The sequence below is a fragment of the Leuciscus leuciscus genome, assembly GCF_965113295.1.
Source record: "Leuciscus leuciscus genome assembly, chromosome: 15".
Lineage (NCBI taxonomy): Eukaryota > Metazoa > Chordata > Actinopteri > Cypriniformes > Leuciscidae > Leuciscus > Leuciscus leuciscus.
In genome coordinates this window covers 23,633,709-23,660,782 of record NC_138739.1, presented here as the reverse complement: position 1 = coordinate 23,660,782, position 27,074 = coordinate 23,633,709, and the positions used below count along the sequence as shown (strand labels likewise).

The 27,074-nt window shown below is 35.7% G+C and overlaps 1 protein-coding gene across 3 annotated transcripts in view; it reads left to right on the top strand.

Moving 5' to 3' along the window:
• The window catches only part of ptpn4b (protein tyrosine phosphatase non-receptor type 4b), a 37,447-nt gene extending 10,422 nt beyond the window's left edge, over positions 1-27,025 (top strand). The window contains exons 3-27 of one of the 3 annotated variants that reach the window (XM_082137970.1): positions 1,584-1,691; positions 2,176-2,218; positions 2,315-2,393; positions 3,219-3,263; positions 3,352-3,404; positions 4,818-4,938; positions 5,134-5,221; positions 6,156-6,244; positions 6,382-6,445; positions 8,707-8,879; positions 9,805-9,873; positions 12,571-12,705; positions 12,790-12,948; positions 19,016-19,175; positions 19,265-19,345; positions 20,112-20,168; positions 20,432-20,588; positions 20,675-20,847; positions 21,487-21,577; positions 21,664-21,725; positions 21,822-21,968; positions 23,237-23,365; positions 23,450-23,598; positions 23,696-23,831; positions 24,756-27,025. In XM_082137970.1, the coding sequence (XP_081994096.1) occupies positions 1,584-1,691; positions 2,176-2,218; positions 2,315-2,393; positions 3,219-3,263; positions 3,352-3,404; positions 4,818-4,938; positions 5,134-5,221; positions 6,156-6,244; positions 6,382-6,445; positions 8,707-8,879; positions 9,805-9,873; positions 12,571-12,705; positions 12,790-12,948; positions 19,016-19,175; positions 19,265-19,345; positions 20,112-20,168; positions 20,432-20,588; positions 20,675-20,847; positions 21,487-21,577; positions 21,664-21,725; positions 21,822-21,968; positions 23,237-23,365; positions 23,450-23,598; positions 23,696-23,831; positions 24,756-24,854 (2,667 nt within the window). In that variant the 3' untranslated portion in view covers positions 24,855-27,025. The remainder of the gene's footprint in view (positions 1-1,583; positions 1,692-2,175; positions 2,219-2,314; positions 2,394-3,218; positions 3,264-3,351; positions 3,405-4,817; positions 4,939-5,133; positions 5,222-6,155; positions 6,245-6,381; positions 6,446-8,706; positions 8,880-9,804; positions 9,874-12,570; positions 12,706-12,789; positions 12,949-19,015; positions 19,176-19,264; positions 19,346-20,111; positions 20,169-20,431; positions 20,589-20,674; positions 20,848-21,486; positions 21,578-21,663; positions 21,726-21,821; positions 21,969-23,236; positions 23,366-23,449; positions 23,599-23,695; positions 23,832-24,755) is intronic. The other 2 variants (XM_082137972.1, XM_082137971.1) reach the window with 2 other exon arrangements.
• The last annotated feature ends 49 nt before the right edge of the window (positions 27,026-27,074 follow it).

Sequence of the window (27,074 nt, the reverse complement as noted above, 5' to 3'; positions counted from 1 at the left end):
AATCAGGCTTTATTGGTACCATGATGCAGCTCATCAACTTTCTCTGTCAACTCAGGCTTTGATCCTTAAGCTATGATTACTCCACGCGCGCGTGCACATAAAAGAGTGACGTCGACACTGAACAACCAATCGCGGGTAGAGCGTGAGCGATATATTTTCCCGCGGAGGAGCAAGAGATAATCATTCAGAATTACGATGAATTTAAATATGTATTTCAAGCTTGAAACAATACGGTCTCTGCTGCCAAAGCAAGAGAAGACTGTTGGAGAAAGATTGCTGATTGTTAATGTGTAAGTTAAACAAATACGTTCTATATTTATGTAAAATTATGTATGTATGTGTAGCCTATATGTGTAATATAGCCTATTTTTATAATATATACAAAATGATACATGCACATTTTTTATATAAAAATAGGCTATAGGCTATATTACACATAGGCTACACATACATATACATAATTTTACATAAATATAGAACGTATTTGTACTACTAAGAAAGCTAGGGAATCCTATCATAAGATTAACAGAATAATAATAAAGATTTAAAATAATTCTTAACATGTATTATATTGTATAGTACATTTGTGCAATTTGCTTTTTGAAAAAAAATAAATAAATTGTGTTCATGTGATGTCACCCTATCAATATATCTTACCGGCAATTTTATAAAAGCCCTCTTTTATGGACATGGCCGATAAATGTCCGGGGAACACTATATATGAAACTATTCATGTAGCCTACTCCTGCAGAGCGAGGACCACCTTACGAATGGTTCGACAAACCGTGTTTTCCCCTAGCAGCTATAGCTTCTGTGCGTCACCCACCGTGCAGGAATGTACCACTTGCAAAAAAAAAAAAAAAAACGCAATATTTGCGGTACAGTAAGTGCATGAATTCGACGTGTTAAATTCTTTATGTGCGGCTCAAGAAGTTTGCAAAGATAAGACATTCCTTCCGCGGAAAATCTGTATCTTTCATACAAGTAGCCTAACTATCAGGAAAGGCAAGGGGATTTTGTCTGGCTAAAAACTCTTTCTCTACGAAGTGCTCGTCAAACAATTTGCGCTGAGATGTCACAGGATTTGGAAGAAAAGGTGAAGTCATTGCAACAGACACTGGGAATAACTTACGTCACCTATATGTTTCTTTGCTCTCAGCTGATTGGTCAAACTTCAGTCTGAGATCTTGAATCCAGAACATAACCTACCCCGGAGCAGGTTAGCCGTGAAGCGTAAGATACCATGGCGACGAACACCGATTAAAGCCAAGCTACTTTCATAGTACCTAAAACCCAGGGTTTGCGGAAACTAATCTGAAACATAGCTGGCTAGCCACCTAACCCGGCTTCATGGTACAGGCCCCTGGTTTGGTGTTTTTGTTTTGTTTGGTTTTGCTATATTTTGTGTTTTGGTTTGCTTTGATTTGTGTTTTGAATTGGATTATTATGTTTGTGTTTTGTTTTTGTTTTGTTTCTCTGTTTGGTGTTTTTGTGGGAGTTTTGGTTTGTTTTTGAGTGTGGTTCTTTTAATTTTATATTACAGTGCAGAACTGATATGAATGCCCACTTTTTGTCTTCTGTAGAAGCAAGATCAGGGGCGGATCTTGTTGGACGTAGTGTATAAACACTTGGAGCTAACTGAGCAAGACTACTTCGGCCTTCAACTAGCAGACGACTCTTGTGACAGCCAGGTAGGCGCTCACTTGTCACTCAGCCGTCATCATCGGCGGTAGATCACCCATAAACCCTTGTTCATTCAAGCAGCACATCATGTTGCGAAAAAGAGCATTGAATCTGAAAAATGCATATTTTTTGCATATCAATGATATGAAAGATGCAAAAATATTTTCCCATGTACCTTGTTCATTTTCAGTCTGTTATTTATAGCGAATACGAAGCAGTTCAGTAGTTATTTTGGTTTCTAGACAAAGTGTCTGCATAAACAGGAAAGTTGAATCTCAGGTCACACATTAAAACGCTGCTCTCGGTTTCTGCTCCTAGTAAAACGAGGTGAATGTTTAATTCGTTGCGTTTGATGTTGTAGATTTTTTAAATCGACAAGCAATTTTGGTGTCTTTCACATTGCTGAGTTTGTGTGATTGTCATGAAAATGAGTAAAAAGGGGCCTAAATTTCATACACGCTGTTTTATATTGTTTATGACTGTGTGTTTCAGAGGTGGCTGGACCCAAACAAATTTGTTAGAAAACAGCTCAAAAGTAGGTATTTTTTTTAACATTTTTAAATTTGAAGGTTTTTATTTGTATGATGTATCTGGGTAAAATGTTCTTTTTATAATTATTTTTCATTTTCAGGGCCATCCCCACATAATCTGAGGTTCAGGGTGAAGTTTTTTGTGAGTGACCCTGGTAAATTACAGGAAGAGTACACAAGGTACAGTTTTTGTTTTTGTTTTTTTTTACACTCCTACGCATATGAAAAGTAAAAATAAGACTTAAAGGACAAGTTCAGTATTTTACACTTAAAGCCCTGTTTACAGATCGTATCTGATGAAATAGAACGGTTAAGATTAACATTTGGACACATGCTCCTGTCCCGAGAATTTTAGGTTTATTTCGCTTCCCCCCCACCACCCCCACAATGGTTGTCTATATGCACTGGAAGATTCCGACCTAAAAACACATTAAACTTTCGTTTACAAAGACGTGAAACTCAACGAGTGGTCAGGGGGTGTTCACTGATATGTTCCATCAAAAATCGCTGAAAAAGATGCTTTCCAACAGGTTTTATCGTAGTTTTTGTCCAACTCCATTGACTTAATATGACGTGCTGTGAGACCGCAGCACCTTTACGATATTACTCCGCCGCTTCTTCTTCTGCTTCTTCTGTGTATTCAATGAAATGCCCGTGGTTTGCTTGCAATTGGCAAAGGTGCATTATCGCCACCAACTGGGCTGGAGTGTCTATTATTCAAGCTCTCAACGGAAGAATCACAGGTGTGACGCTTTTGGCAAAATAGGTCCACAAAAGCGAAATAAACCTAAAATTCTCGGGACAGGAGCATGTGTCCAAATTTTAATCTTAACCGTTCTATTTCATCAGATACGATCTGTAAACAGGGCTTTAAGTGTAAAATACCGAACTTGTCCTTTAAATCATATAAATTAAATCTGTGTATATCGTAAAAAATAACACATTTTCTCTCTCTGGAAGCTCATTACGTATTTATCAGTGATTTTGATTATTTTTTTATCATAGATATTTGTACTTTTTGCAACTGAAGCAGGATATTCTGAGCGGCAGGTAAGGACACACGTTCTACATGTAAAATGCATAATTTTCCCTCTCAAAGCCAATCTCATGTAACAGTTTTCATTTGTTTCTTTGCTAGGCTTCCTTGCCCTCAAAACACTGCAGTTCTTTTGGCTTCTTATGCAGTTCAGGGTAAGTATTACAGATTATTTATGCATTAACAATTAGTGGTCCAATGGGTTTTTCAGTGCCAATATCTATAGAGCATGGTTGCAGCCATTTACCTAATTTTAAATTTAATTTTGACATATTTTGAAATGCCTTCTGACATTTTGGCAAATAAAAAAAACTAATGTAATGAGGTGTATTTTGTATCTTTGTTTCGTGGTTTTGTGCGAAGTATATCACTTGCCATTCACCATTACTTAAACATCAATTTTAATGACGCAAATTTGAGGAAATGATTGCGGACTCGCTGACCTGAGGTTTTGTTTGGCTGGTGATATAACCGTCCGCACAGGATGCACAAAGGCTGTACGGTTTGCCAAATAGTTCATGATCTGCCTTTTGTCTCCTTCCTGTCCTTGTCTGACCCATTTCCAGTAATAAAGCTGAAAAATGTGCCGATTTATTACATGATTAACAGTATTTTGTAGTAGCCAGTAATGTTACACTCAGCACAGCTACTGTGTTTTACTTATAGCTTCACATTTTATTCTTTTATCGTATGGAAATCGCACAAGTTTGCTGTTTTTAATAGTTTATATAGTTTAATATATTCATTTTAATACTTCTTTTGTATTTACAACATTGGATATTAGTGCTATTTTTCATATAGATTTGTCCTATTTTTCATTGTGCTGACTTAACTTTAATAATTAATAGTATTAATAATTGAATAGCTGCTAAATGAGCATCAGACATTCTTTAATGCTTCAAATTTGAGTTAAATGTACTTGCAACTTTAGTTTTAGTGTTGTTTTTGTCGAGAATTTGATCAAATTGTTTATTGCTTCAAATTATAATGTTGAGATACATATACTTAGTTTTAGTTTTTTGTTGATAAAATTATACAAAATTGTTTGTTGCTATAAATGTACTTGCAAATTTATTTTTTGTGTTTTTTGTTTAAAAAAAAGTTTAAAAAAAATTGTTTCAAATTATAATATTGAGATAAATGAACTTGCAACTTTAGTTTTAGTGTTTTTTAATTTAGTTTTAAAATGTTACAAAATTGTTAAATGCTTCAAATGATAATGTTGAGATAAATGTACTTGCAACTTTAGTTTTAGTGTTTTTTTGTTAAGGAAATTTTACAAAATTGTTAAATGCTTCAAATTATAATGTTAAGATAAATGTAGTTGCAACTTTAGTTTTAGTGGGGGGGTTTTGTCAATTAAATTTTTTTTTATTATTATTGTTCATTTTATGTTGTTTAGGAATAAAAGTAAATGGTGTCGATTTTGATTCTTGTTGACTTGAAGGGGTCTCCAGTAGCTTCTATGAGGAAACTGGAAGCCTGGCTCTATGAAAGGGTGAAAGACACATTGTGCCTCACATTGACATACATACACACATGGTTTCTTGGCCTGTTTTGTGTTTCAGCTGAGTTGGGGGACTACAGTCACTCCGAACATTTGTCTGGGTACCTCTCTGAGTACAGCTTCATTCCCAACCCTCCGCAGGACTTTGAGAAAGAGGTCGCCAAACTTCACCAAGAGCACAAGTAAGACATGTCCATGAAATCCTCCAGTGTGTTAAATATTCTTATATTTAACTGAGTGTCAGTGGAGACGGAGGAACAAAGGGTCACAGCTGAACACACACACACACACACACATACACGGGCAGATTTGTAGAACAAGGCGGTTCATTGTTTGTGGATCGCTGAGATTGAGTCTCTCTTCTCTCTCTCTCGCAGTGGACTCACACCAGCTCAGTCCGAGTTTAACTACTTGAATGCTGCGCGGACGCTGGAGCTCTACGGCGTGGAATTGCACTATGCTCGGGTGAGTGACCGGCCCATCTTACCCCACTGGCTACCCATGTTGTTTCATATGGTACTGCAAACAAACACTAGAGGCTTGAATGATATCTGATGCTACTTAAAACAGCGGATGGACCCTTGTTTTGTGTTTTTTTCTGTTTTTGTGCGTTTTGTCTAGTTTAGTTTTTTGTGTTTTGCAATTTTGCCCACTAATTTTAATATATATTTTGTTTGTCTGTCATTTATTCTGTCATCAGTTTGTTTTATTGGGCGTTCTAATGTTTATAAGGTCATTCTATATATTGTAGTATTGCACCGAAATGTTTTTTTTTTTTTTTTTTTTTTTGTTGTTTTTTTTGTAACAAAAAGCGAAAGTTTTCATTTAGCCGGAAATTGAAACGGAAAATAAAGTTTATTTACTAATCAATTAATCAAACAAATTTTATTTAATCAACACTAAAGTAAAACTTGTATAAACATAAAAAAATGTTATGGTATAATTGTTTTTTCTTTTTACTCTAATTGGTTGTTGAAATATAAACATTCAAACAGTGGCTGTTATTGTTTTCATGACAGATTTATTCAAACATTAAATAATTAAGACAACATGTTAAGAAAAAACGTTATATAGTGCATATTTTTTGCATCACAGTTTCAGTCAATGATTTTGGCCAAAACAAAAAAAATGTTGGTTGCCGAAATTGTTGCATCACTAATAATATTGTTCTATGCATCATTTGTTCTGTCAATATTATTGTTCTTTCATTCATTTGATCTGTTGTTCGTTTGAACTATTCTATCCATCTGTCATTATTGGCTGATAGCGAAATGGTCGCCAATATATTGAGCATCCCTTCTTAAGCAAACCAAAAGTCTAAGCACTCTTTAAAACAAAATGGTTTTGATGTTGCCGTGGAAACTGCATCCTTATGGTTTCCTACTCTTCATGATTTCAGGACCACTGTAACGCAGAGATATACATGGGAGTTTTGTCTGCCGGCATCTCCGTCTATAAAGACAGGGTACGAGTCAACCACTTTCCATGGTAAGGGTCGTTTTAGCTGTAAATCTCTTTAGAATTGGGAATTTCATTGAAATAAACACATTTGAAAGCTTGTGGATACAAATTCTCATTTGAAACATCTTTTATGTCCCCTCCCCTCTCTTTCTCTTGTGTTTCAGGTTGAAAATTGTAAAAATATCTTTTAAATCTAAACAGTTTTTTATACAACTAAGAAAAGAACTGGTATGTATTTGTTTAGACGTATTGTTTTTCATTTAATCGAAATCTGTCTTTACCTTAGATTACTTACAAATTGTAGTCTGTTACTGATTACAAAATTATAGTTAGTAACATAGTCAGTTACATTACACATTTTAGGTAATCAGACTACTTTTAGATTACTTTTAGATTACTTTTAGATTACTTTTAGATTACTTTTAGATTACTTTTAGATTACTTTTGACCTACTTCATTTATCACATTTACAGGTCCTTCTCAAAAAATTAGCATATTGTGATAAAGTTCATTATTTTCCATAATGTAATGATAAAAATTAAACTTTCATATATTTTAGATTCATTGCACACCAACTGAAATATTTCAGGTCTTTTATTGTTTTAATACTGATGATTTTGGCATACAGCTCATGAAAACCCAAAATTCCTGTCTCAAAAAATTAGCATATCATGAAAAGGTTCTCTAAACAAGCTATTAACCTAATCATCTGGATCAACTAATTAACTCTAAACACCTGCAAAAGATTCCTGAGGCTTTTAAAAACTCCCAGCCTGGTTCATTACTCAAAACCGCAATCATGTAAGACTGCCGACCTGACTGCTGTCCAGAAGGCCATCACTGACACCCTCAAGCAAGAGGGTAAGACACAGAAAGAAATTTCTGAACGAATAGGCTGTTCCCAGAGTGCTGTATCAAGGCACCTCAGTGGGAAGTCTGTGGGAAGGAAAAAGTGTGGCAAAAAACGCTGCACAACGAGAAGAGGTGACCGGACCCTGAGGAAGATTGTGGAGAAGGACCGATTCCAGACCTTGGGGGACCTGCGGAAGCAGTGGACTGAGTCTGGAGTAGAAACATCCAGAGCCACCGTGCACAGGCGTGTGCAGGAAATGGGCTACAGGTGCCGCTTTCCCCAGGTCAAGCCACTTTTGAACCAGAAACAGCGGCAGAAGCGCCTGACCTGGGCTACAGAGAAGCAGCACTGGACTATTGGACAAATTTTGCATGTCATTCGGAAATCAAGGTGCCAGAGTCTGGAGGAAGACTGGGGAGAAGGAAATGCCAAAATGCCTGAAGTCCAGTGTCAAGTACCCACAGTCAGTGATGGTCTGGGGTGCCATGTCAGCTGCTGGTGTTGGTCCACTGTGTTTTATCAAGGGCAGGGTCAATGCAGCTAGCTATCAGGAGATTTTGGAGCACTTCATGCTTCCATCTGCTGTAAAGCTTTATGGAGATGAAGATTTCATTTTTTCAGCACGACCTGGCACCTGCTCACAGTGCCAAAACCACTGGTAAATGGTTTACTGACCATGGTATTACTGTGCTCAATTGGCCTGCCAACTCTCCTGACCTGAACCCCATAGAGAATCTGTGGGATATTGTGAAGAGAAAGTTGAGAGACGCAAGACCCAACACTCTGGATGAGCTTAAGGCCGCTATCGAAGCATCCTGGGCCTCCATAACACCTCAGCAGTGCCACAGGCTGATTACGGCCATGCCACGCCGCATTGAAGCAGTCATTTCTGCAAAAGGATTCCCGACCAAGTATTAAGTGCATAACTGAACATAATTATTTGAAGGTTGACTTTTTTTGTATTAAAAACACTTTTCTTTTATTGGTCAGATGAAATATGCTAATTTTTTGAGACAGGAATTTTGGGTTTTCATGAGCTGTATGCCAAAATCATCAGTATTAAAACAATAAAAGACCTGAAATATTTCAGTTGGTGTGCAATGAATCTAAAATATATGAAAGTTAAATTTTTATCATTACATTATGGAAAAAAATTATGAACTTTATCACAATATGCTAATTTTTTGAGAAGGACCTGTATTTGAATAGGATAATCTTGTACAATAATGATATAAAAATAGAAATAGATAGAAATTATATTATATTCTTTGCATCAACAACATGAATTGCATTAAACGTATAAAAGCAAAATGATGTAATCAATAACAAAATAACTGTATTCTGATTATGAGTATTATAAAATGTAGTATAATCTGATTAAAAGTAAAATGTAATATATAATCTGATTACAAGTACTTGCATGTAATGTTTGGAATCTGATTATGTAATGCATATTACATAATCAGTTACTACCCAGCTCTGGCTGTAGTGGTGAAATCGGAAATGAATTGCGAAGCTTTATTGTTTTGGTATTAACCACTGAAATTGTTACATACTAAAATGGATTATTTGTACAGTGAGCTCACCAAACCTTCTTTCTCGTCTTCCTCTTTCTGTTTTCCTTTCTGTTTCACAGACTGAGAACAGAGAGTCTTTATTGGGTTTCAACATGATGAGCTACAGAGCTTGTAAGAACTTATGGAAGGCCTGCGTGGAGCATCACACGTTCTTCAGACTGGAGCGACCCGTTCCTCCTGAGAGGAACCTCTTTCTGCAGTACTTCACCCTCGGATCCAAGTTCCGCTACTGGTGAGAATGTTAGAAGAGTTTCTTTATTAGGGTGTAGTGGATGTAGGAGCACGCAATGGCATTTGGAAAATTTAATTTATGCAAAAAAACAAACAATCCTTAGTATTTTTGTCTTGTTTTCCATTACAAATATAAAAAAAATAAAAAAAATCTTAAATCAAGATAGATTTGCTTAAAAAGCAATATAACTTAAAATATGAAGTCTTGTTTTCTGAAAATAAAATCATCCAAAATAAGTGAGTTTGTGCTTAAAATAAGAAAAAAATCAGTCTAAAATAAATTTAATTCAAAGGTAAAACAAGATTCGTTTTCTGACCCCATTTTTTTTTCTTGATTCAAGCATAAACTCACTTAATTTGGATGATTTCTTTCAGAAAACAAGTCTTAATATCTTACTTCAAATAGCTTCTTAAGTTAATGTATCTTGATTTAATAATGTTTATACTGGAAAACAAGACAAAAATACTGAGGAAGAATATGATCTTTTGCCGTGTAGATGTTCCACCTGAAGATTTCATGCTGGAAAACCAATGACAGATAATTTTGCTGTTCTTTTCTCCTTGTCTTGTGACTTGCAAGTATGGGAACGTGCAAATCGGCTCCTTTGATCTGAAATAATTCTGAGTTGGTTCAAAACTCTATCACTTTTTTCCCTCATAAATGTCCAGTTTTACACATTTTAAAAATTAAAGTGTGCTTAATATTGTGGTTTATCTGTTTGTTTTCTTAACTAGGTACGTATAAATAAATATATATAATGCATAAATATCAAAATGTCATACTGAATTTAATGGAAAAGATAAAAAAGGTATATTTTGGTTGTGAGTTGTGGTCACAGCTGTAAGTCATTTTGTCATCTGTTGTACGGCTATCTCTCCTGATTTTTGAGAGTCGGCAGTGACACTATGTTCTGGCTTTTTTGCAGTGGTAGGACAGAGGCGCAGTCTGTACAGTACGGAAAGGAACGAGGCATCAAGAACAGAGTTTTTGCACGGTAACACATTTTTTTTTTAATAACCAATGAGGGGGTGGGGCGACACTATGCAAGTAATATGCATTATGTAAGTAGAGTTTTTGAAAATGAAATGTTATGCGGTAGTAATACCCAACCATTGTCTTTGTTTGTTAACGGCATGGTTATTTTAGTCAAATTTATATCCTATTAGTTTTTATTAATTTAAATTTTAATATTTTCCATTTAATTAAAGTTTTAGTCATTTGTTGTTTGTCAATTGTGTTAAATGTCTATTATTTTATACATTTTTATTTAAGTTTTAGTTTTTTAGTATCAAGCATCAAGAAAAGTTGCCTTGGCAACTCACTGTAATAAAATAAGTTTATTTCAAGTAACAAAAAATTGTTTGGTTTTAGGTTAAGTTCATTCTAATAACCCTGGTTCACGACACTTTTACATCAGCTATATTTGTTAGTAGGCGTGCGTATATATGGTAATACCTTACATCATGCATGATATTGTTATCGTGGGCACGTCAGAATACCGTGAATAATTATTTATTATGAATTATTATATATTACATTAATATATAGGTAACAATTTACAAAAAGGATCTATTAGTTAATTCATTAGATAACATAAATTGACTTTACACAATACTTCTAAGCATTTATTAATCTTAGTTAATGGTAATTTCAGCATTTAATAACACATTATTCAAATCAAAAGTTGTAACTATTATTAAATGGCTCTAAGCTAACACAAACTAAAAATGTTTTATTTCTTTAACTAACATTAACAAAGAATAATAATTAACTTCTGTAACAAATGTAGCGATTGCTCATTGTTAATGTTAGTTAATGCATTAACTAATGAGACCTTATTGTAAATGTTACCTATTGTTACTTATAATTCTTTTGCACTTTAATCTGTTTGAAACATGTTTACTTTTATAAAAAGAAATGTGTGTATTGTTTTATTGTATTTACATGTTCAGAGTTCCTTTTGTTATAAGAAAAAAGTTCTTTAACCTGTTATAGTTTGAGAACACTTTTTTGAAACTTATTTCAATATCGTGATCGAACCATATACCGTGATAAAAGCTTCAGCAATTATCGCAACATGAAAATTTGATACCATCACGTCTGTTTGATAGTATGTGCCTGTGTGTCTGTGTTTGGGTGTGTTGCATCCCACCCATTTTGATCCCTGTGGTGTTAAAGTGTAAGTGTGTGTTTGTCGGAGTGTGGTCAGATGTTCTCAGAATGACACCCAAACACAGGAAGTGTAAGCAGGGCTGTGAAGCACACGACTGTGAAGGGCGTGCGCATGTCATGCACATGTTTGTGAAAACACACTCAGACATTTGTTTCGAGAGCAGCGTTTATTCGAAGATGCTGAGGCTGAAAATCAAACTACGGTTTATGTTTCATCATACTTCAAGGAGGTATTTCTTTTTGTCAACACCGACCCGTTCTCAGTGAACTATCCGATAATCGTGCTTTTGAGGAACTGAGCCGTTCCAATCTAAAGATTACCAGCTATTTGTGGTTTTTAGAAGAAGCGTGTGTACGAACATCGTTACATAAAAGCAGTTGTTTGTTAACTACTGGTTAGTTTGGTGTATTGTTTGTCACATTTTTTTCTGGTATTTTTGTTGGGGGAAAAAAACATTTGTAAAATGTGTCAAATGTTCCATGTTGGTTTATGTAGTAATATTACGTAGTATTTCTTAAGTGTACAAAATCTAAGTAAATTGTGAGAAAAAAAGTTTCAGGGCACTTTGAAAATGCTCAAGGCATTTCGTAGTAGCATGTGTGAACTAGGCAAAAGGAAACAGGGTTTGTTGTAAACCTAATGTTTGGTTAGTGCTACTACAGTATTTTAGTGCTACTATTCAGTATGGTTACTTAAGGAGTAATGTGAGTTTACAGAAAATAACATTTTCTTTGTAAACTAGTTTCTGTGTGATCACTTTTTCACGAAAAAGTAAAAAAAAAAAGTTTGTTTGTAGTTTTTCGGAGTAACAGGAAAGAGTGTTGGTGTTGCTTGTAACCTTTTTCTGGTGTATTGTAATGTGTAACATGTGCAGTGTTGGTTTACATAATTCTATGAAATATCGCAAAATTGTGAAAAATCGACTTTTCAGGTATGTTAGAAAACGTTCATGGTTTTCAGGAGTAATGATGAACATCATAACAGGAAACACATACAAATAGTTTGTTTTTGTACTTTTAAAGCTTTTGTTAAAAAAAAAAAAACACTTTAGAATGTATCGAACTTGTTGCTTTACGTACTGCAAATAACGTTGTCATTTTTTTCGCAACGTTACTAAAATTTACAAAAACAAAGTTGTTGTTTTTCAAAGAGTTGAATGTATACAAACCAAAGGTAACCGGAAATAACGTTTGTTTGTAAACTACTGTTTTACTTGCAAAAAATAGTAACATAAAAGATCATATGTATGTAGAGGTGTGTATGTGTGTATATATATATATATATATATATATATATTATATTATATTATATTATATAGTGTGTGTGTGTGTGTGTGTCAAATGTGCCATGTTGGTTCACATAAATGCTAAGTAATGGTGGTCCTATTATTTTCAAAAGCAAACAATTCTGATTTTGTTTTACATTGGAAATTGAATTCTACAATATTTCTTGCGGTTCTGGTTAATAGAGCATGTTGTCTTTTCGATTCACAAAAGATCATTTATAATGCATTTCCAGGTCACCAAGCAAGCCTCTGGTCAGGAGACTGATGAGCGGTTTGGACTGGGAGACCGTCAGCAGGAATTCCCTCTCGGACGACCGACTCGAGACTCAGAGTCTGCCGAACCGTTCTCCGCCGGACTCGCCCGATCAGTGAGTTCCCACAAGAACAAACTTCCCTACATATGCAGGTTCATTCACTTACAGTTTAAGTTTTTAATGTGTTTCTTTCCTCAGCAGTAACTCCGTGTTTACCACAGAGGGCGCGCGGGTCAGGCCGTCCTCCATCGGTCACCTAGTCGATCACGTGATCGATGACTCGCCATGCCAGACGTTCACCAATCACAAGTCTGCATCCTCCACGCAGGCCAACAGCATCAGCCTGGACTCGACACCGTGAGTTTCGAACTTTTTGTCTTAAGCACGCCAGAGCATTATATTTTTTTTATATTCATAAATTTTTTACTTTTAAAAGTTTGTTCTACTAACAACTTTATAGTGGATTCATTTCTTTATTTGTTTAAATTACTGATTTAATATAAATGGCAAATTTTATCTACAGTATTTTTTAACAGCATGTTCTTCTTGTACAATGTGCAAAACTGGTAGTAGAAAATGAGCAATTTGTGCAAAAAAAAGTTTTAGCGTAAAAACTCTATTTTCGTTAATTTTTGATGGTTTTCGCTATTTTTTTGTGGCCTAACATTTTGTAAATCATTCAGAAAAACATGTTTACTCAAGCTATTGCATTCAATTTAATATGCAAATTTATAGTTTAAACGTAATGCTGAAATAAGACACAGCCTACATTAGGGCTGCACGATTAATCGTAATTAACATGGAAATCGCGCTTAACCGATTTGGATTATTGCGATTATGAAATCTCAAAGGCTGCGATTATGCTTTTATGTGCAGCTTGTCAGCGAAGCACGGCTCTGTGATCAGTAGTAAACGCTGCTCCATCTGAAATCACTGAGTTTGAGTCGCTTATAACGTGCATTTGAAAAAGCAACACGCGTCAAACATCTTTCCAAACATGCGAAGCATTTATGAACAACATTTAATAAATCAATCAAAGCATTTCAATTTTCTGTTTATTCAGCTACAGTGTTAGTATGATGCCCATAGGGATTTCCTGGAATGAAGTGTGCGTTATCGTACTTCTGCGGCGCATATTTGGAGTTTCTCCACGAGAGCGCCCTCTTGCTTTCAAATGGAGTAGCATTTACTACTGATCACAGAGCTGTGCTTCACTGACAAGCTGCGCATAAAATAATCGCAGCCTTTGACAAATGGCATGCGGTTTCATTTCGATTAATCATGCAGCCCTAATTCAGAGATTAAGTGTGAATTGATTACAATCTAAAAATATATTAAAAAAGTTGCCAGCCTACAGCAGCGTTTTTGGTCATTTTCATGGCCCCCAGAATTTTGTGTTGTATGAATATCTGCACATGCAATATATATGTATCAAAAGAAATAACAGAGCCTCTGCTTTTAAACAAAAAAAGATCTGTTTAATTCTACTAACATTAGGCCATTTTAATTTATATGCTGTTTATTGTTGATGATTTTACATATGCATCTGCTTACGTATGAGATCGCTGGTTTCTGCTGCTTCTTTGCCTGGGTTTTGGTCTGGAGATTCTGTACTCGTTCAGGAGATGTGTAATAGTTCCCCCTACCTTATAACAGTGATAACACGGAAATAACTCGTAATTGGAAGGGGAGCGTTTTCTCATAAATGACGAGTTAACTTGTCAACGGCAGGGAAAGAGTTAAAATCTCTGTTAGGTGCGATTAAATACATAAAAATGTGTGATTAATTAGTTAATTTTTTTATCGATTGACAGCACCAGTAATCATTTTTACATAAGACATCCATTTGTTTATCAAAAACTTTCATCCTCTTAAATGACTCAATTGTCTTAAAGGGATACTCCAATTTAAAATGAAAATTCTGTCATCATATACTCACCCTCATGTTGTTTCAAACCTGTATGAATTTCTTTCTTCTGCTGAACAGAAAGGAAGATATTTAGAAGAATGTCAGTAACCAGACAGATTCTGGTCTCATTGACTTCCATAGTAGGAAAAAATATATACTATGGAAGTCAATGAGACCAGAAACTGTCTGGTAACTGACATTCTTCTAAATATCTTCCTTTCTGTTCAGCAGAAGAAAGAAATTCATACAGGTTTGAAACAACATGAGGGTGAGTATATGATGACAGAATTTTCATTTTAAAGTGGAGTATCCCTTTAAATAATTTTTTAACTATAATGATTTTTATCAACTTGACATATTGAGGGTTTTATTGCCGTGGCATTTGGCAGTGTGTTTCAGGCTATTGTGAAGATAAGCCACTTGAATTTTTCCCCCAGTAGGCTACAGCTCGTATGCAAAATGTTATGATGCTAAAACTTTGTTTGACATCCACATTGTATTTGTTTGCTTGTGCGTGTCCTGTAAGTTCTAACAGGTCACTTATTGATTACCCCTTTAGTTATATTGTGTGCAGTCGGACAATTGTGATATTTGTATTCAAAGATTACACAATTCTAGATTTTGATCTGCTTAATGATGCGTTCTCAGCACACAAGGGCTGGACTGGCACACTTTGAGTCATCAAAGTTTCCGCTGTGAAATGTTGTTCTTATTTTTAGCACTGCACACTCTCACTGGCAACCTGAGGTTTAATATGGTGTGACCACATATCTCTGACGAAATGACATGTTGTTGGTTGAACACTGTTTTCGAGCTAGTGGAAATTGCTGTGAGCTTTGTGGTGGGCACAGTTCAGAGTGTTACCATGGCAGGACCGATTGAGTTCACACTGGTGAACCCAACATTATTTTCCATTGGAATGAGTTGTGACCACGCTTAACACATTTCCTTTCTCAGATCGTGCCACTAATCTCGTTTCGCAATGTCAGAATTTCCGAATCAAGGCTGTCCAGTACACCTTTGACTCATTGTGTGAGTTTTCATGTTCTATATAAAGATGAGTCGCACTTGTTATCTCTTTTTTTTGACCTGAGAGAATAAATTCCTGTACTTGCTAGGTGAATTGTGATCAAGAGTTCAATTCAAAATTTAATAGCCTAATCAACATTCAGAATGCAAATAAATTAAAGTAAGGACCATTCAAAATCCAGTATGCAAATAAATGGAAGAAAGTAAGGACTAATCAAAATTCAGTAGGCAAATAAGATTGTTTCTGTTAGATATTTTTAAAAGCTGAAACTTAGAGTTTAAGAGTTTTTAAAAGTTAGTGCTACTAACAAAATATTTATTAATTGATTTATTTGTTTGATTAAATGATTAATTGTATAAACTGGCAAATTTTATTTCTAGCATGATGTTCTTGTACAATGTGCAAAATTGTAAAACAAAACTGTTTATTTTATGCAAAAAAAAAGTTTTAAAATAGAAATGTTTCAAGGTTTTCAAGTGAGGAAAAAAAACATATTGTGACTTCTTTTTTTAACAGTTCTTATGGATTTTTATTGCTTAGTTTTTGCTGCCCTCATTTTTATTTTTATATTTTTTGGCTGAAAGAAATGACTTGCTTTTCGCTACATTTTAGCGCAATTTCTTTAATTGATTTTAGTATTTGCGGCCCAAATGTTTTGTTAATCTTTTTTTTTTTACTCAAAGTAAAAACATGTTTGTGCAAAATATAATGGATAGATGCACTTTTATAATTGATAGATGCACTTTTATGATGAATAGATGCACTTTTATGATGGATAGATGCACTTTTATGATGAATATATACACTTTTATGATGGATAGATGCACTTTTATGATGAATAGATGCACTTTTATGATGAATATATACACTTTTATGATGGATAGATGCACTTTTATGATGAATATATACACTTTTATGATGGATAGATGCACTTTTATGATGAATATATACACTTTTATGATGGATAGATGCACTTTTATGATGAATATATACACTTTTATGATGAATAGATGCACTTTTATGATGGATAGATGCACTTTTATGATGAATATATACACTTTTATGATGGATAGATGCACTTTTATGATGAATATATACACTTTTATGATGGATAGATGCACTTTTATGATGAATAGATGCACTTTTATGATGGATAGATGCACTTTTATGATGAATATATACACTTTTATGATGGATAGATGCACTTTTATGATGAATAGATGCACTTTTATCATGGATGGATGCACTTTTATGATAGATAGATGCACAAGTTTGTGTTTTACGCATAAAATGTTAGTTAATCGCTAGTGACATTTCTCAGCAATTTTCATTATTATTTCTCATTTAGTTTATCGCCTAGTTATTGCAGCCTTCTAGTGTAGTTAATTATTCGTAAAACCATTTTTTGCGCAAACTATCGCATTTACGCAATTCGTTTTACTTTTCTTCTCTAGGGCTCATTGTTTGCTAGAAAAATCGAATAGTTTCAATATGAGACCCAACTAATAGCTTTTTATTTTTAGTTTATCAATTTAATCAATTGGTTGTTACAGCCCTAACATTTGAAAAGTTGACATTTTCTTCAATACAAAGTCTAAGTTTGTATGTTAAGTGGATCAGGAAACTTGACCTAAAACTGTACGCTATTTAGCGCAAACCCCACTTATTCATTTCGTCCATTTAGCGTCACGTTGCGTTTTCGACTCGACACATTCAACTGTCACAACCCACATTTAAACGACACAAAAGGCGAATCGGATGTCTCTCCCTTCAGCCTGACAATTGAAACAATCCTGGTCTTCGTTTTAACGGTGAATTTTTTTTCTTCTTTTTTTCGCCTCGTTTGTTTTTATTATGTAAATGTCCTGGAGGCCGGGGCGCTGAGCGCTGTCTGTAGACTGCAGAGCAGAGGGGCTTTCATGCTTGAAATCTGAGCATTCATAATGAGACACACACACACACTCACACACAGACATGGCTTCTCTCTGAGGCAACAGTCCCGGGTCTTAATACTCTCCGCCTGGTATGCAAATACTGCGAGCTTTGATGAATTGTTGGAAATCTTCACTAAACACCCAGCAGATATACAGCGCTGCTCATGCCTCCTGCTTCTTACTTACAGAACATAAATCATCGTTGTTGCCTAGGCTACGGCATTTTATGAAAAGTCTGCAAATGATTATGAAGGAATCAGATCATCTTACCCATGATCCTTGGATGGTTTACAGTTCAGTTTATCCCTGTTTACAGGCAAGGTTCCCACGGACGGTCATGGAAAAAACTGAGATTGGGATAATGTCAAATTTTAGACTTGGAAAGAGGAGTGAATTAAAGTTGTGTCTAGTTTACGACTGGCTCTAAATATTCAATCTGCTGGAAATTGGTAATCGTGCACTACTGAAAAATGTATGAACGGCTCATAAGTGAAAATATGTGTAAGAAGTCAAAGATCAAAGGTTGTCACATCTCTACTTTTGCTCTAATGAAGTATAAAAAAAGTTTCCAACTCTTTCGGATATTTATCAGCCTATATTGGATGTTCAACTTTGGACATTTGTTTCTTCCTGTCTAGTGCTAAATTTAAAGGATAGATTTAGGAGCACTGTTTCTTGAAGAGTTTTTTTCTTATAGTAAAGGACTGAAAATTCATTGCAACTATTCAACTTTCTCATCACTTATTAATGTCAAATTGAGTAGTTATTAATATTAATAATGTTGTGATGCCTACATTCACTTAAGTACCAAAACATTGATAAAATCTATAGATTTAAGTTTATTTGAGATAAAAAATTATATGTATCCACATTTATTTGCTTATCTGTATCGACCAGATTTGAACATGGGTACATTAAAATTGTAAATGTTGTTTAATTATTCATCTGTGGATTCCACAGTGTCTCTACATTAAAGTAGCATGAAATATACAAGTGAAACCGCTTCTAGAACAAGGAAAAATGTTGGGCGGGGCTTAATATTGTCCGAATGGAATTGCTTGGATGGTTGTGGTTTGCTATTGGTCGATCTCATGTGAGTGACAGGTTTGTCCCGCCCTCATGCCAGTGAACTCATGATCAGAGAAGAGAAAAAATGCAGCAAGAGGGAGAGGAATTCATTTTGATTAAAGATTATGAGAGCAAATGAATTTAAAACAATAATGATGTTCGCCAATCAATTATTTATAATAAATACTGCAGTATTCCATTAAAAAAAGTGTCCATTTTGGTGACTTTAAATGGCACTAATGTGGCATAAGAAGGGATGTGTTGTGTATTTCTCTAAAAATACAATAGATGGCGCTATACACTTGCACAAACACTCTTTCACACAAATCATGGACTCTTACATGATTTTTTTGAGTTACTTTGATATTGTCAAATGTTTGATTAATGCATTTCTTTGGTGTTACCAGCCCTGACCACACAAATGCAGTATGTGATGATGTATCCAGTCATTCATCTTTGCATTATTTTTTTATTTTTTTTCAGGTCTCCCGATGTCACGACCGATGAGCAGCCGCCCGCTCTTCCCCCAAAACAGTCCAGAAAAGACCCTCTGACCCACAACGGCAGATCACAGTCTCAGAACGAGTTGGACGACCACCTCAGCGAATTATACAATGTACCTGCGTCGTCGGGAAAGAGCATGGTGGGGAAAACTGTCTTAACACACACACTCACACTACATGCGTTTGTTCGTATCGGTTTGTTTGATTCATATTGTCTCTGTTTCCACAGAACGGAGCCGTGCCTCATGACAATCTTGTTCTGATTAAAATGAGGCCGGATGAAAACGGACGATTTGGATTTAACGTTAAGGTGCGTTTTTTGAACGTTCAGTTTTATGATTACACTGTTTATAAGATAAAATCGAATGTCGTAATTTGTGCAAATTCTGAATGTATGTATTTTATAAAAGCATATTTTGGATGTTGTTTATCTATCGGACAGATAGATGTTTAGATGAATAGCAGATGAGATAACATGTCAGTGTGCTATCAAAGGTCTTGCCTCAATTTATGATAATTTATAATTTATAAAAATAAATGATAACTATAATTATAATGTTGGCTTGAGAAAGACTATTACCATTATACAATAAATAATTGAGTATAAAATTAAATAACTGAAAGTAATTCTTAATAGTGCATTATTTATTTATATATATATATATATATGTGTGTGTGCATATATGAATAGATGGATAGATAGATAGTTATAGAGATTTATAAAATGTAGATATTAAAATATCAGTACTGTACAAGTATGTATTTTTAAATAACAATTGTAATTAACATAAAAAAAATTTTAAAGTGTATTTATAAAAATATATTAAAATTGTAAATACTGTTTTAAATAATATTCTTTTAAAAAATACATTAAAATGTATATTTATAAAATATATGTATTGTAAACAATTTACTTTTTATTTGTTTTAGAGCTTAATTTATATGAATATATAATATTTCATTACAGTTTATGTGTTATGTGTATAAAAATAATATTTATGTATGTATTTTTATATATTCATTAATTTATTTATTTTGAATATTTTCAATTATATAATTCTCCTCTTCATCCACAGGGTGGCGCTGACCAGAGGATGCCCATCATAGTGTCCCGTGTTGCTCCAGGAACTCCGGTAAGTTTATGCGTCACACTCAGATCAGATTGTTTTCTTTTAATGTCAGGTGATATATGACGTGTCGCACACCTCAGCCTGATGATGAATGATTCTTGACTGCATTCATTCAGACAGGAATATTAAAGTTTAAACAAAACTTTTAATTCACTTTGTTATTTGAAAAGCCTTAAGTCAATGTTGAATGTATGTTGATTTCTTGACTTGTCACTGGTGACTTTTCTCACCCTAACCCTTCATCTGTGACCTTTGACCTCTCTCAGGCTGATATGTGTATGCCGCGCCTCAACGAGGGCGACCAGGTCGTGCTGATTAACGGACGCGATATCTCAGAGCACACTCACGATGACGTGGTTATGCTAATTAAGGCCAGCTGTGAGGACCAATCAGGAGAGCTCATCCTGCTTGTCAGACCCAATGGTACGATCCGCCTGGATGGAGCTCCAAAATTCGAATTTTAATAGTTAGAATTATAATCTCACTTTCTCTCCTTCCTTTTCCTTTAGCCATCTATGATGTGGACGAGGAGCAGGAGAAGTTGGATCTGGAGCCAGATTTCCAGTACATTCCCGAGACGTCCGGTTTAGAGCAGAGCCACTCCGAGGCTGATAGTTTGAGGTTCTCAATACAGCTGCTGAAAGACGGACTTTCCAGCGGTACCGTGCTTGCGCAGTTTGATGTAAGTCAGCTGACACACACTTTTCAATTTTTTTATATGTATGTATGTATGCATCCATGTGTATATATGTGTGTGTATTATATATATGAAGAGTTCAGATGCAAAAGCCTCTAAATGCCATCTGAAATTTTCTCATAGAATGATCATTTTTATCAAGCTTGACAATTATTAGGTAATCTTCATTGCCATTTAAGTGAAATTATTGAATTTAAATATACGAGCTTGATAAAAATGATCATTCTATGAGAAAATTTCAGATGGCATTTAGAGGCTTTTGCATCTGAACTCTTCATATATATATAGATATAGATATATAGATATAGATAGATATATAGATATAGATATAGATACACACATATGCGTACACTGCTGCACTGGGCTGTCGGCTGAATCATATTCTAGTCACATAATTTCCTGTTGTTCTTTTCCGACTGTCTCGATTATTTCCTGTTTGCTGAGCGTACTGTTTTTATGTCATGAACTTGTACAAACCAAAAGCTTAATTTAGCTTGTTTATTAATGAGTGAAACATGCTAATGTTGCATAATAACATACAGTAAACAGGACCAAGCTACAATTTTTTTATTTTTTTTTATCCAAAAACATTTGGTTGATTGCAAATCTATTTTACTCCTATAGCAACTGTACAGGAAACGTCCTGGGATGTCCGTGTCATGCGCCAGATTGCCACAAAACGTCTCCAAAAATCGCTATCGGGACATTTCTCCATGTGAGTGCACAGCTTGTGTTTGTGTTGGACTCAGAAATGTTTTCATGATTAGCTGGATGTTCATAACAGTTTATTTTGTGACACAGACGACACCACTCGAGTTGTATTAAAGGGGACGGATGATTATATCAATGCAAATTTCATCAATGTGAGCATTCTTCTCAGATCATTTTTATTTTGAAGTTATTTTGGTAACGTTTTGTTCTTAGAGAGTGATAATCTGTATATATTTGTGTGTTTTCAGATGGAAGTCCCGAGTAAAGGTGAAGTAAAGCGGTATATTGCCTGCCAAGGGCCACTTCCTGGTACATGCTCTGACTTTTGGCAGATGGTGTGGGAACAGAGCGCCGCCCTTGTGGTCATGCTGACGACACAAGTTGAACGTGGCAGGGTATGAATATATATATTTTTAAATGGTATTCACACACATAAAGGTGGTAAAAAATGAGGTTTATGTTAATTAGATGTAATAATTAATGTAATTCTACCATTAATAGATAAATCGATTAAAAACTCCCTGGTTATAAAAACAATAAAACTATTAATACCACAATGAATGCTTGGTGGAAGGTACATGATCTATGACATTGCAATTTGGAACAATCAGCCAACACACCAATATGGTATAACCCAATGTTTTTAATAAATAAAAAAATAAAAAATATTTCCACATGGAGTCAAAGAGGAGTAACCAGCCTGAGCCACTTATACAATGGGGGCCTGTTCATGACCTTTGCTCTTATTTGGTCAAAAATACAAGTTACCTTATCAAACTTATTTTAAATATATACAGTTAAAAGAAATCATGAAAAAAATCAATTGGTTCTGGTACTCTGAATTTTTTGTTGTTGTCTTAGGCCCCATCCACACTACTGCGTTTTAGGTTAGAAACGGAGAATTAAAACGAATACGATCTCCGTCCACACCAGCGTTTTAGCTGCGTATTAGAATTGATCTCCGTCCACATTAAAACGACTGAAAACGTGGATCACGTGACCATTCACCAACACTGGTCATGCGCGTGCCGGTGTAAACCTAGAGACTTTCAAACATAGACTGTAAAAAAATGCTTTCAAACATCAAAATGTCATTTATTAATATGTATTTGTGTCAAAATGACATATAAACATCTTTTCCTATTCTATTTTGCCTGGAAACGCTTCCAACACGCTTGCGTGTCGCATGAAAAATAGGCGTCGGTTCTATTTATAGCATGCATGCGTTTACCGCGCGAGCCGCGCCTGAGACGCGGCAGTTTCTTACTGTAAGAAGCTGTTCCAGCGGGTGGAGTTTACTGGTACTGAATATTACCTGTGTATACTCCATGACTGATGACACCCAATCATAGAGCCGAGCGTGAGCCTCTGCGTCATCGTTTCTAAAGTCCTCCGTTTTGACCCGTCCAGACTAAAACGCCCTCCGGAGATTCAAAACGAAAAACGGGTCGGCAGCGTTTCTAAACTTCTCCGTTTTGGGTCTCCGTTTTTGCCGTTTTAGTGTGGACAGGAGGTGCAAACGTAGCAAAAGGTCTCCGTTTTTAAACGAAAACGCAGTAGTGTGGACGGGGCCTTAATCTTATCAAAATGTGTGGCAGAAAAATGTTCTGATTTCTATTGATGATCTTGTCTTATATGGTATATTGGACGTTTTCCCTTCTAGGTGAAATGTCATCAATACTGGCCAAATGTTTCCGCAAGTGGCACCTATGGAGGTTTCCAGGTTACATGCGTGTCGGAGGAAGGGAACTCTGCGTACATGCTCAGAGATCTGACTCTTACACACCTGGAGGTGACAACACCTGTTCAAATGTTCCTTATGTATTAATGTAAATAAACGTATGTGCTAATGTTGTCTGTTTGGATGTTTGAACAGAGTAAAGAAGAAAGGCAGATTTGTCAGATGCAGTACTTGGCGTGGCCAGATCACGGCGTGCCAGATGATTCGTCGGACTTCCTGAACTTTGTCAGTCAAGTACGCAGCAAAAGAGCCGACACTCCAGATCCTGTTGTGGTTCATTGCAGGTCAGGCCTGGAAAATGTCCCGACAGAATCTCTTAAAAGTAAAAAAAACAAAAAAACACCATGATTTGTTTATTGACTCCACCCCTTTCTCTTTCAGCGCCGGGATTGGTCGCACCGGGGTGCTTATCACCATGGAGACAGCGATGTGTTTGATAGAGAATGGTCAGTCGGTGTATCCCTTAGACCTCGTGAGAACCATGAGAGACCAGCGTGCCATGATGATCCAGACTCCTGTGAGTACGCAGAAGAACAGCGCACTTAAGTGGCTTTCGCACCGGAGAAACCTTTTCATAGTTCCTAGAACTAATGGCGGAAGAACCCACTTTTTGGCGTGTTCGCACCACAGGAACTGGGAAGGATTTTAGTTATAGGAACGTCTTTATGGGGAACTAAATTAGCTCCTACTTCAGAGAAGGGTCTAACCCAGCACAATAGGAACTACCAGTGATGTAAGTGTACGCTGATTGGCCGAACGCACGCAAAACACCAGCACCCGCTATTTAAAAATAAAAGCTGTGTACATGCACAGATTATAGCCTATTAATTTACTCCACGAACATGGAAAACAGTGATAGATGGACCTCTCAACCTTAACGCTAAGGAGAAAATCCAATGCGATTATGTATTTCTGCTCAGATAGCGACATTGGGCATCAACCACACGGTTGTATCTAATAACGTATCTATCTAATAACAGACCGTAAACTAATGAAGACTGAGTCAGGCACTGGCTTTCTCAGCGCCGTCAAAATAAGGCTGACGTCACTTCAGAGTTCCTACTAGCGGTGCGAATGCAATCGGGAAAATGGCCCTAGAGGAACATTTAGTTCTCGGGTAATCACCCTGGTGGCTAATTCCTATAACTACTTGGTGCGAAAGCCCCTTTAGACAGGAAGAGACTGTTTAATTGACAATTAACGTTTAGGACAGATTTGCAGTTATGCATTTGTCAGATGTTTTTATCCAAAATAAAAGGTTCTAACATGAGCTACATAGTTGACTTGCTATGAAATATCTCAGTCTAAGTTTATAAATATCGAAGATTCGATGCTACAAATCTTGATACAGTCTCTCAAAAATTGCATTGAATTATCTGGCATACATAGTTGTTTTTATCATGCAGCTGAGTCGCTTCATTTGCTTTTTGTTTGTTTGCAGAGCCAGTACCGTTTCGTCTGCGAAGCGATTTTGAAAGTTTACGAAGAGGAGATTGTAAAACCGTTCGAGATTGAGCCTCCGGTCGAAAAGGAAGAATGAACACCACTCTTCAGCGTTTCTGAGCTTCTTCTGTGATTTACAACTACTGCCTGTGAGATCTGCGCTCAGCTCGCTGTCGCCCCCTGCTGGAAGGCAGTGGACATGACTGCCTGCAAGCTAGAATACAGACGAAAAAGCACTATTGCACTTTACAGCGACAAACAATGACTTGAGGGGATTTTTCATTTTTACGAAAGAAAAAAAAAAACACGCAGTATCAGGTTATTGATTTATAGGTACTGTTAATAACGTTAATTATTTGGGTCGGAGAAAGAAATGAGCTTTTGCTTTCGTGCCAAAAGCTGAAATGAACCACAGTCCATGTCAGAATTAACTCTTGCAACTAACGACAGCATTTAACATTTTTCTGGTTATTTATTTGGTTTTGAGTTGTTTTTTTTAACAGTTGACTTAAAAGCAACAGGTGCTCGCCCCATTATCTTTTTTTTTTATTATTGACCTTGACTGTTTTGTTTTAACGTTTAAAACAAGTTTAAATCATTAACGTAAATTTTTTTGATTTTTAATCGTCAAACAAAAGCAGTCCATCGATGAAGCTTTTGATACACTTTCATTCGTTTTTACCCTGAAGATTTTGAGGTTATTCGCAAGGTACTCTAGACTTGCGTAAAATACTTTCGATACTTGATACAGTTTCCATAGTATCATTACGGTTCTCTCTAAATTTAGTGAAATTATCAGGCACCAGCTGCGTTGAAAATGAGCCATGGTGAAGATGTGTCTTGCTGCCAAATTTCACAGCTGTTTGCCTCTAAAACCAATTGGTGCGTCGCTTTGGCTAATCGCTATTTATTGCAAGGCTACGTATAGTGCGTAAAACGCCTGACGTTTGTATCGTTAAATATGCATCAGGCAGCTGTTCTGCTCTCAGATCCACGTTTGCCGGATCTTTGAAGCGTTTTATTTAGAAATTAAAGCTGTGAATTTCACATTAGCTTCGTGGCGGAAACTGGATACTCAGTTGATAAGTATGTACGCAGATTAATCGTTTAACGTACGATTTAGTCTAGCATTCTCTCTGGTCAGCATAAAGATCGTCACATAGTCTCAAATACCAATTTTCTTCCATGTTTACAATCAAAATTTCAACTTTAACTGTAAGAAGCCGAGTACCTTCAGATTTAAATTGTTCGCCCTTTATGAATAATTGTGTTCGTTGAGTAGTAATATCTGCTCCCCTCTCTGAAGATACAGGTTAAAATTCTGCTAATCATTATTTATGCTTATCCATATCTCCTCTTCTCTCACTAGTTACCCGTTAGCTATTACATGCAATATACTCGTAAGGTGGTCATAGTTCATTTAGTACTTGCTATGGCTGTAGAGATGATGGCATTTACAGAACACATTGGCCACTTAAGCGTTTTATTCACCATAAGTGCAACATTTTACAAATGCTTAATGATCAATGAATTTAACATGAGATTTTAGTTAGCAAAACATGAAGTTCTCATTCTGAAGAGCAAAACGTTTTTAATGCGACACCATCTTAATTGTTTGCGAACGTTTTTACGAACATTTCCCCCCCGTACGATGTTTTGCGGTGCCATTGCGCAAACGATTTGGCGTCAAGGACCAATCCCGCCCACCGTTTTGAATGTGAGCTGATTTTGCTTCAGTGTACGTCGTTATAGCGCAGCAGCTAGAAATTTACTACCGGCGTTGCGTCGGAAGTGGTGGTATTTTTGTATTTAAGGAAAAAACGAACGAAAAAAGGACAGCACTTTGCAACTGACTGTGGTAGTCAGCTGTGCTACTGTAGAATTTATACTGTTATTGTGTGATGGGGAAAAATATGTTGTTTAATTATTTATGTTGAACATTTTGTCAAATACGGACACCTGTGGGGGGGCTCTTAACTACATAGTGTCATATGTGAAATATTTGTAAATACAATGTTATATATTAAAAGTGTTCTGAAAAGATAACTGTGGTTATTTTTGTTTTAAAAGTACAGAGGAAATTGTATGTCATGTTTGTATATACACACAGTTGTGTTTGTATGTCTGTGAGAGAGCAAGTACGTCTTTTGTACAGAATGTTTTGTTTCTTACTGGCGTTAACTTTGAAATTGTGCTTAAATAAGCTGAGTCGTCTTTTGGCGCTTGTGACACACGTCAAATCAAATATAATACAGCTCAAACTCCTTTTTTCAGTGTTGTTTGTGATAAATATCGACCTTCCAATCATCCAAGAATG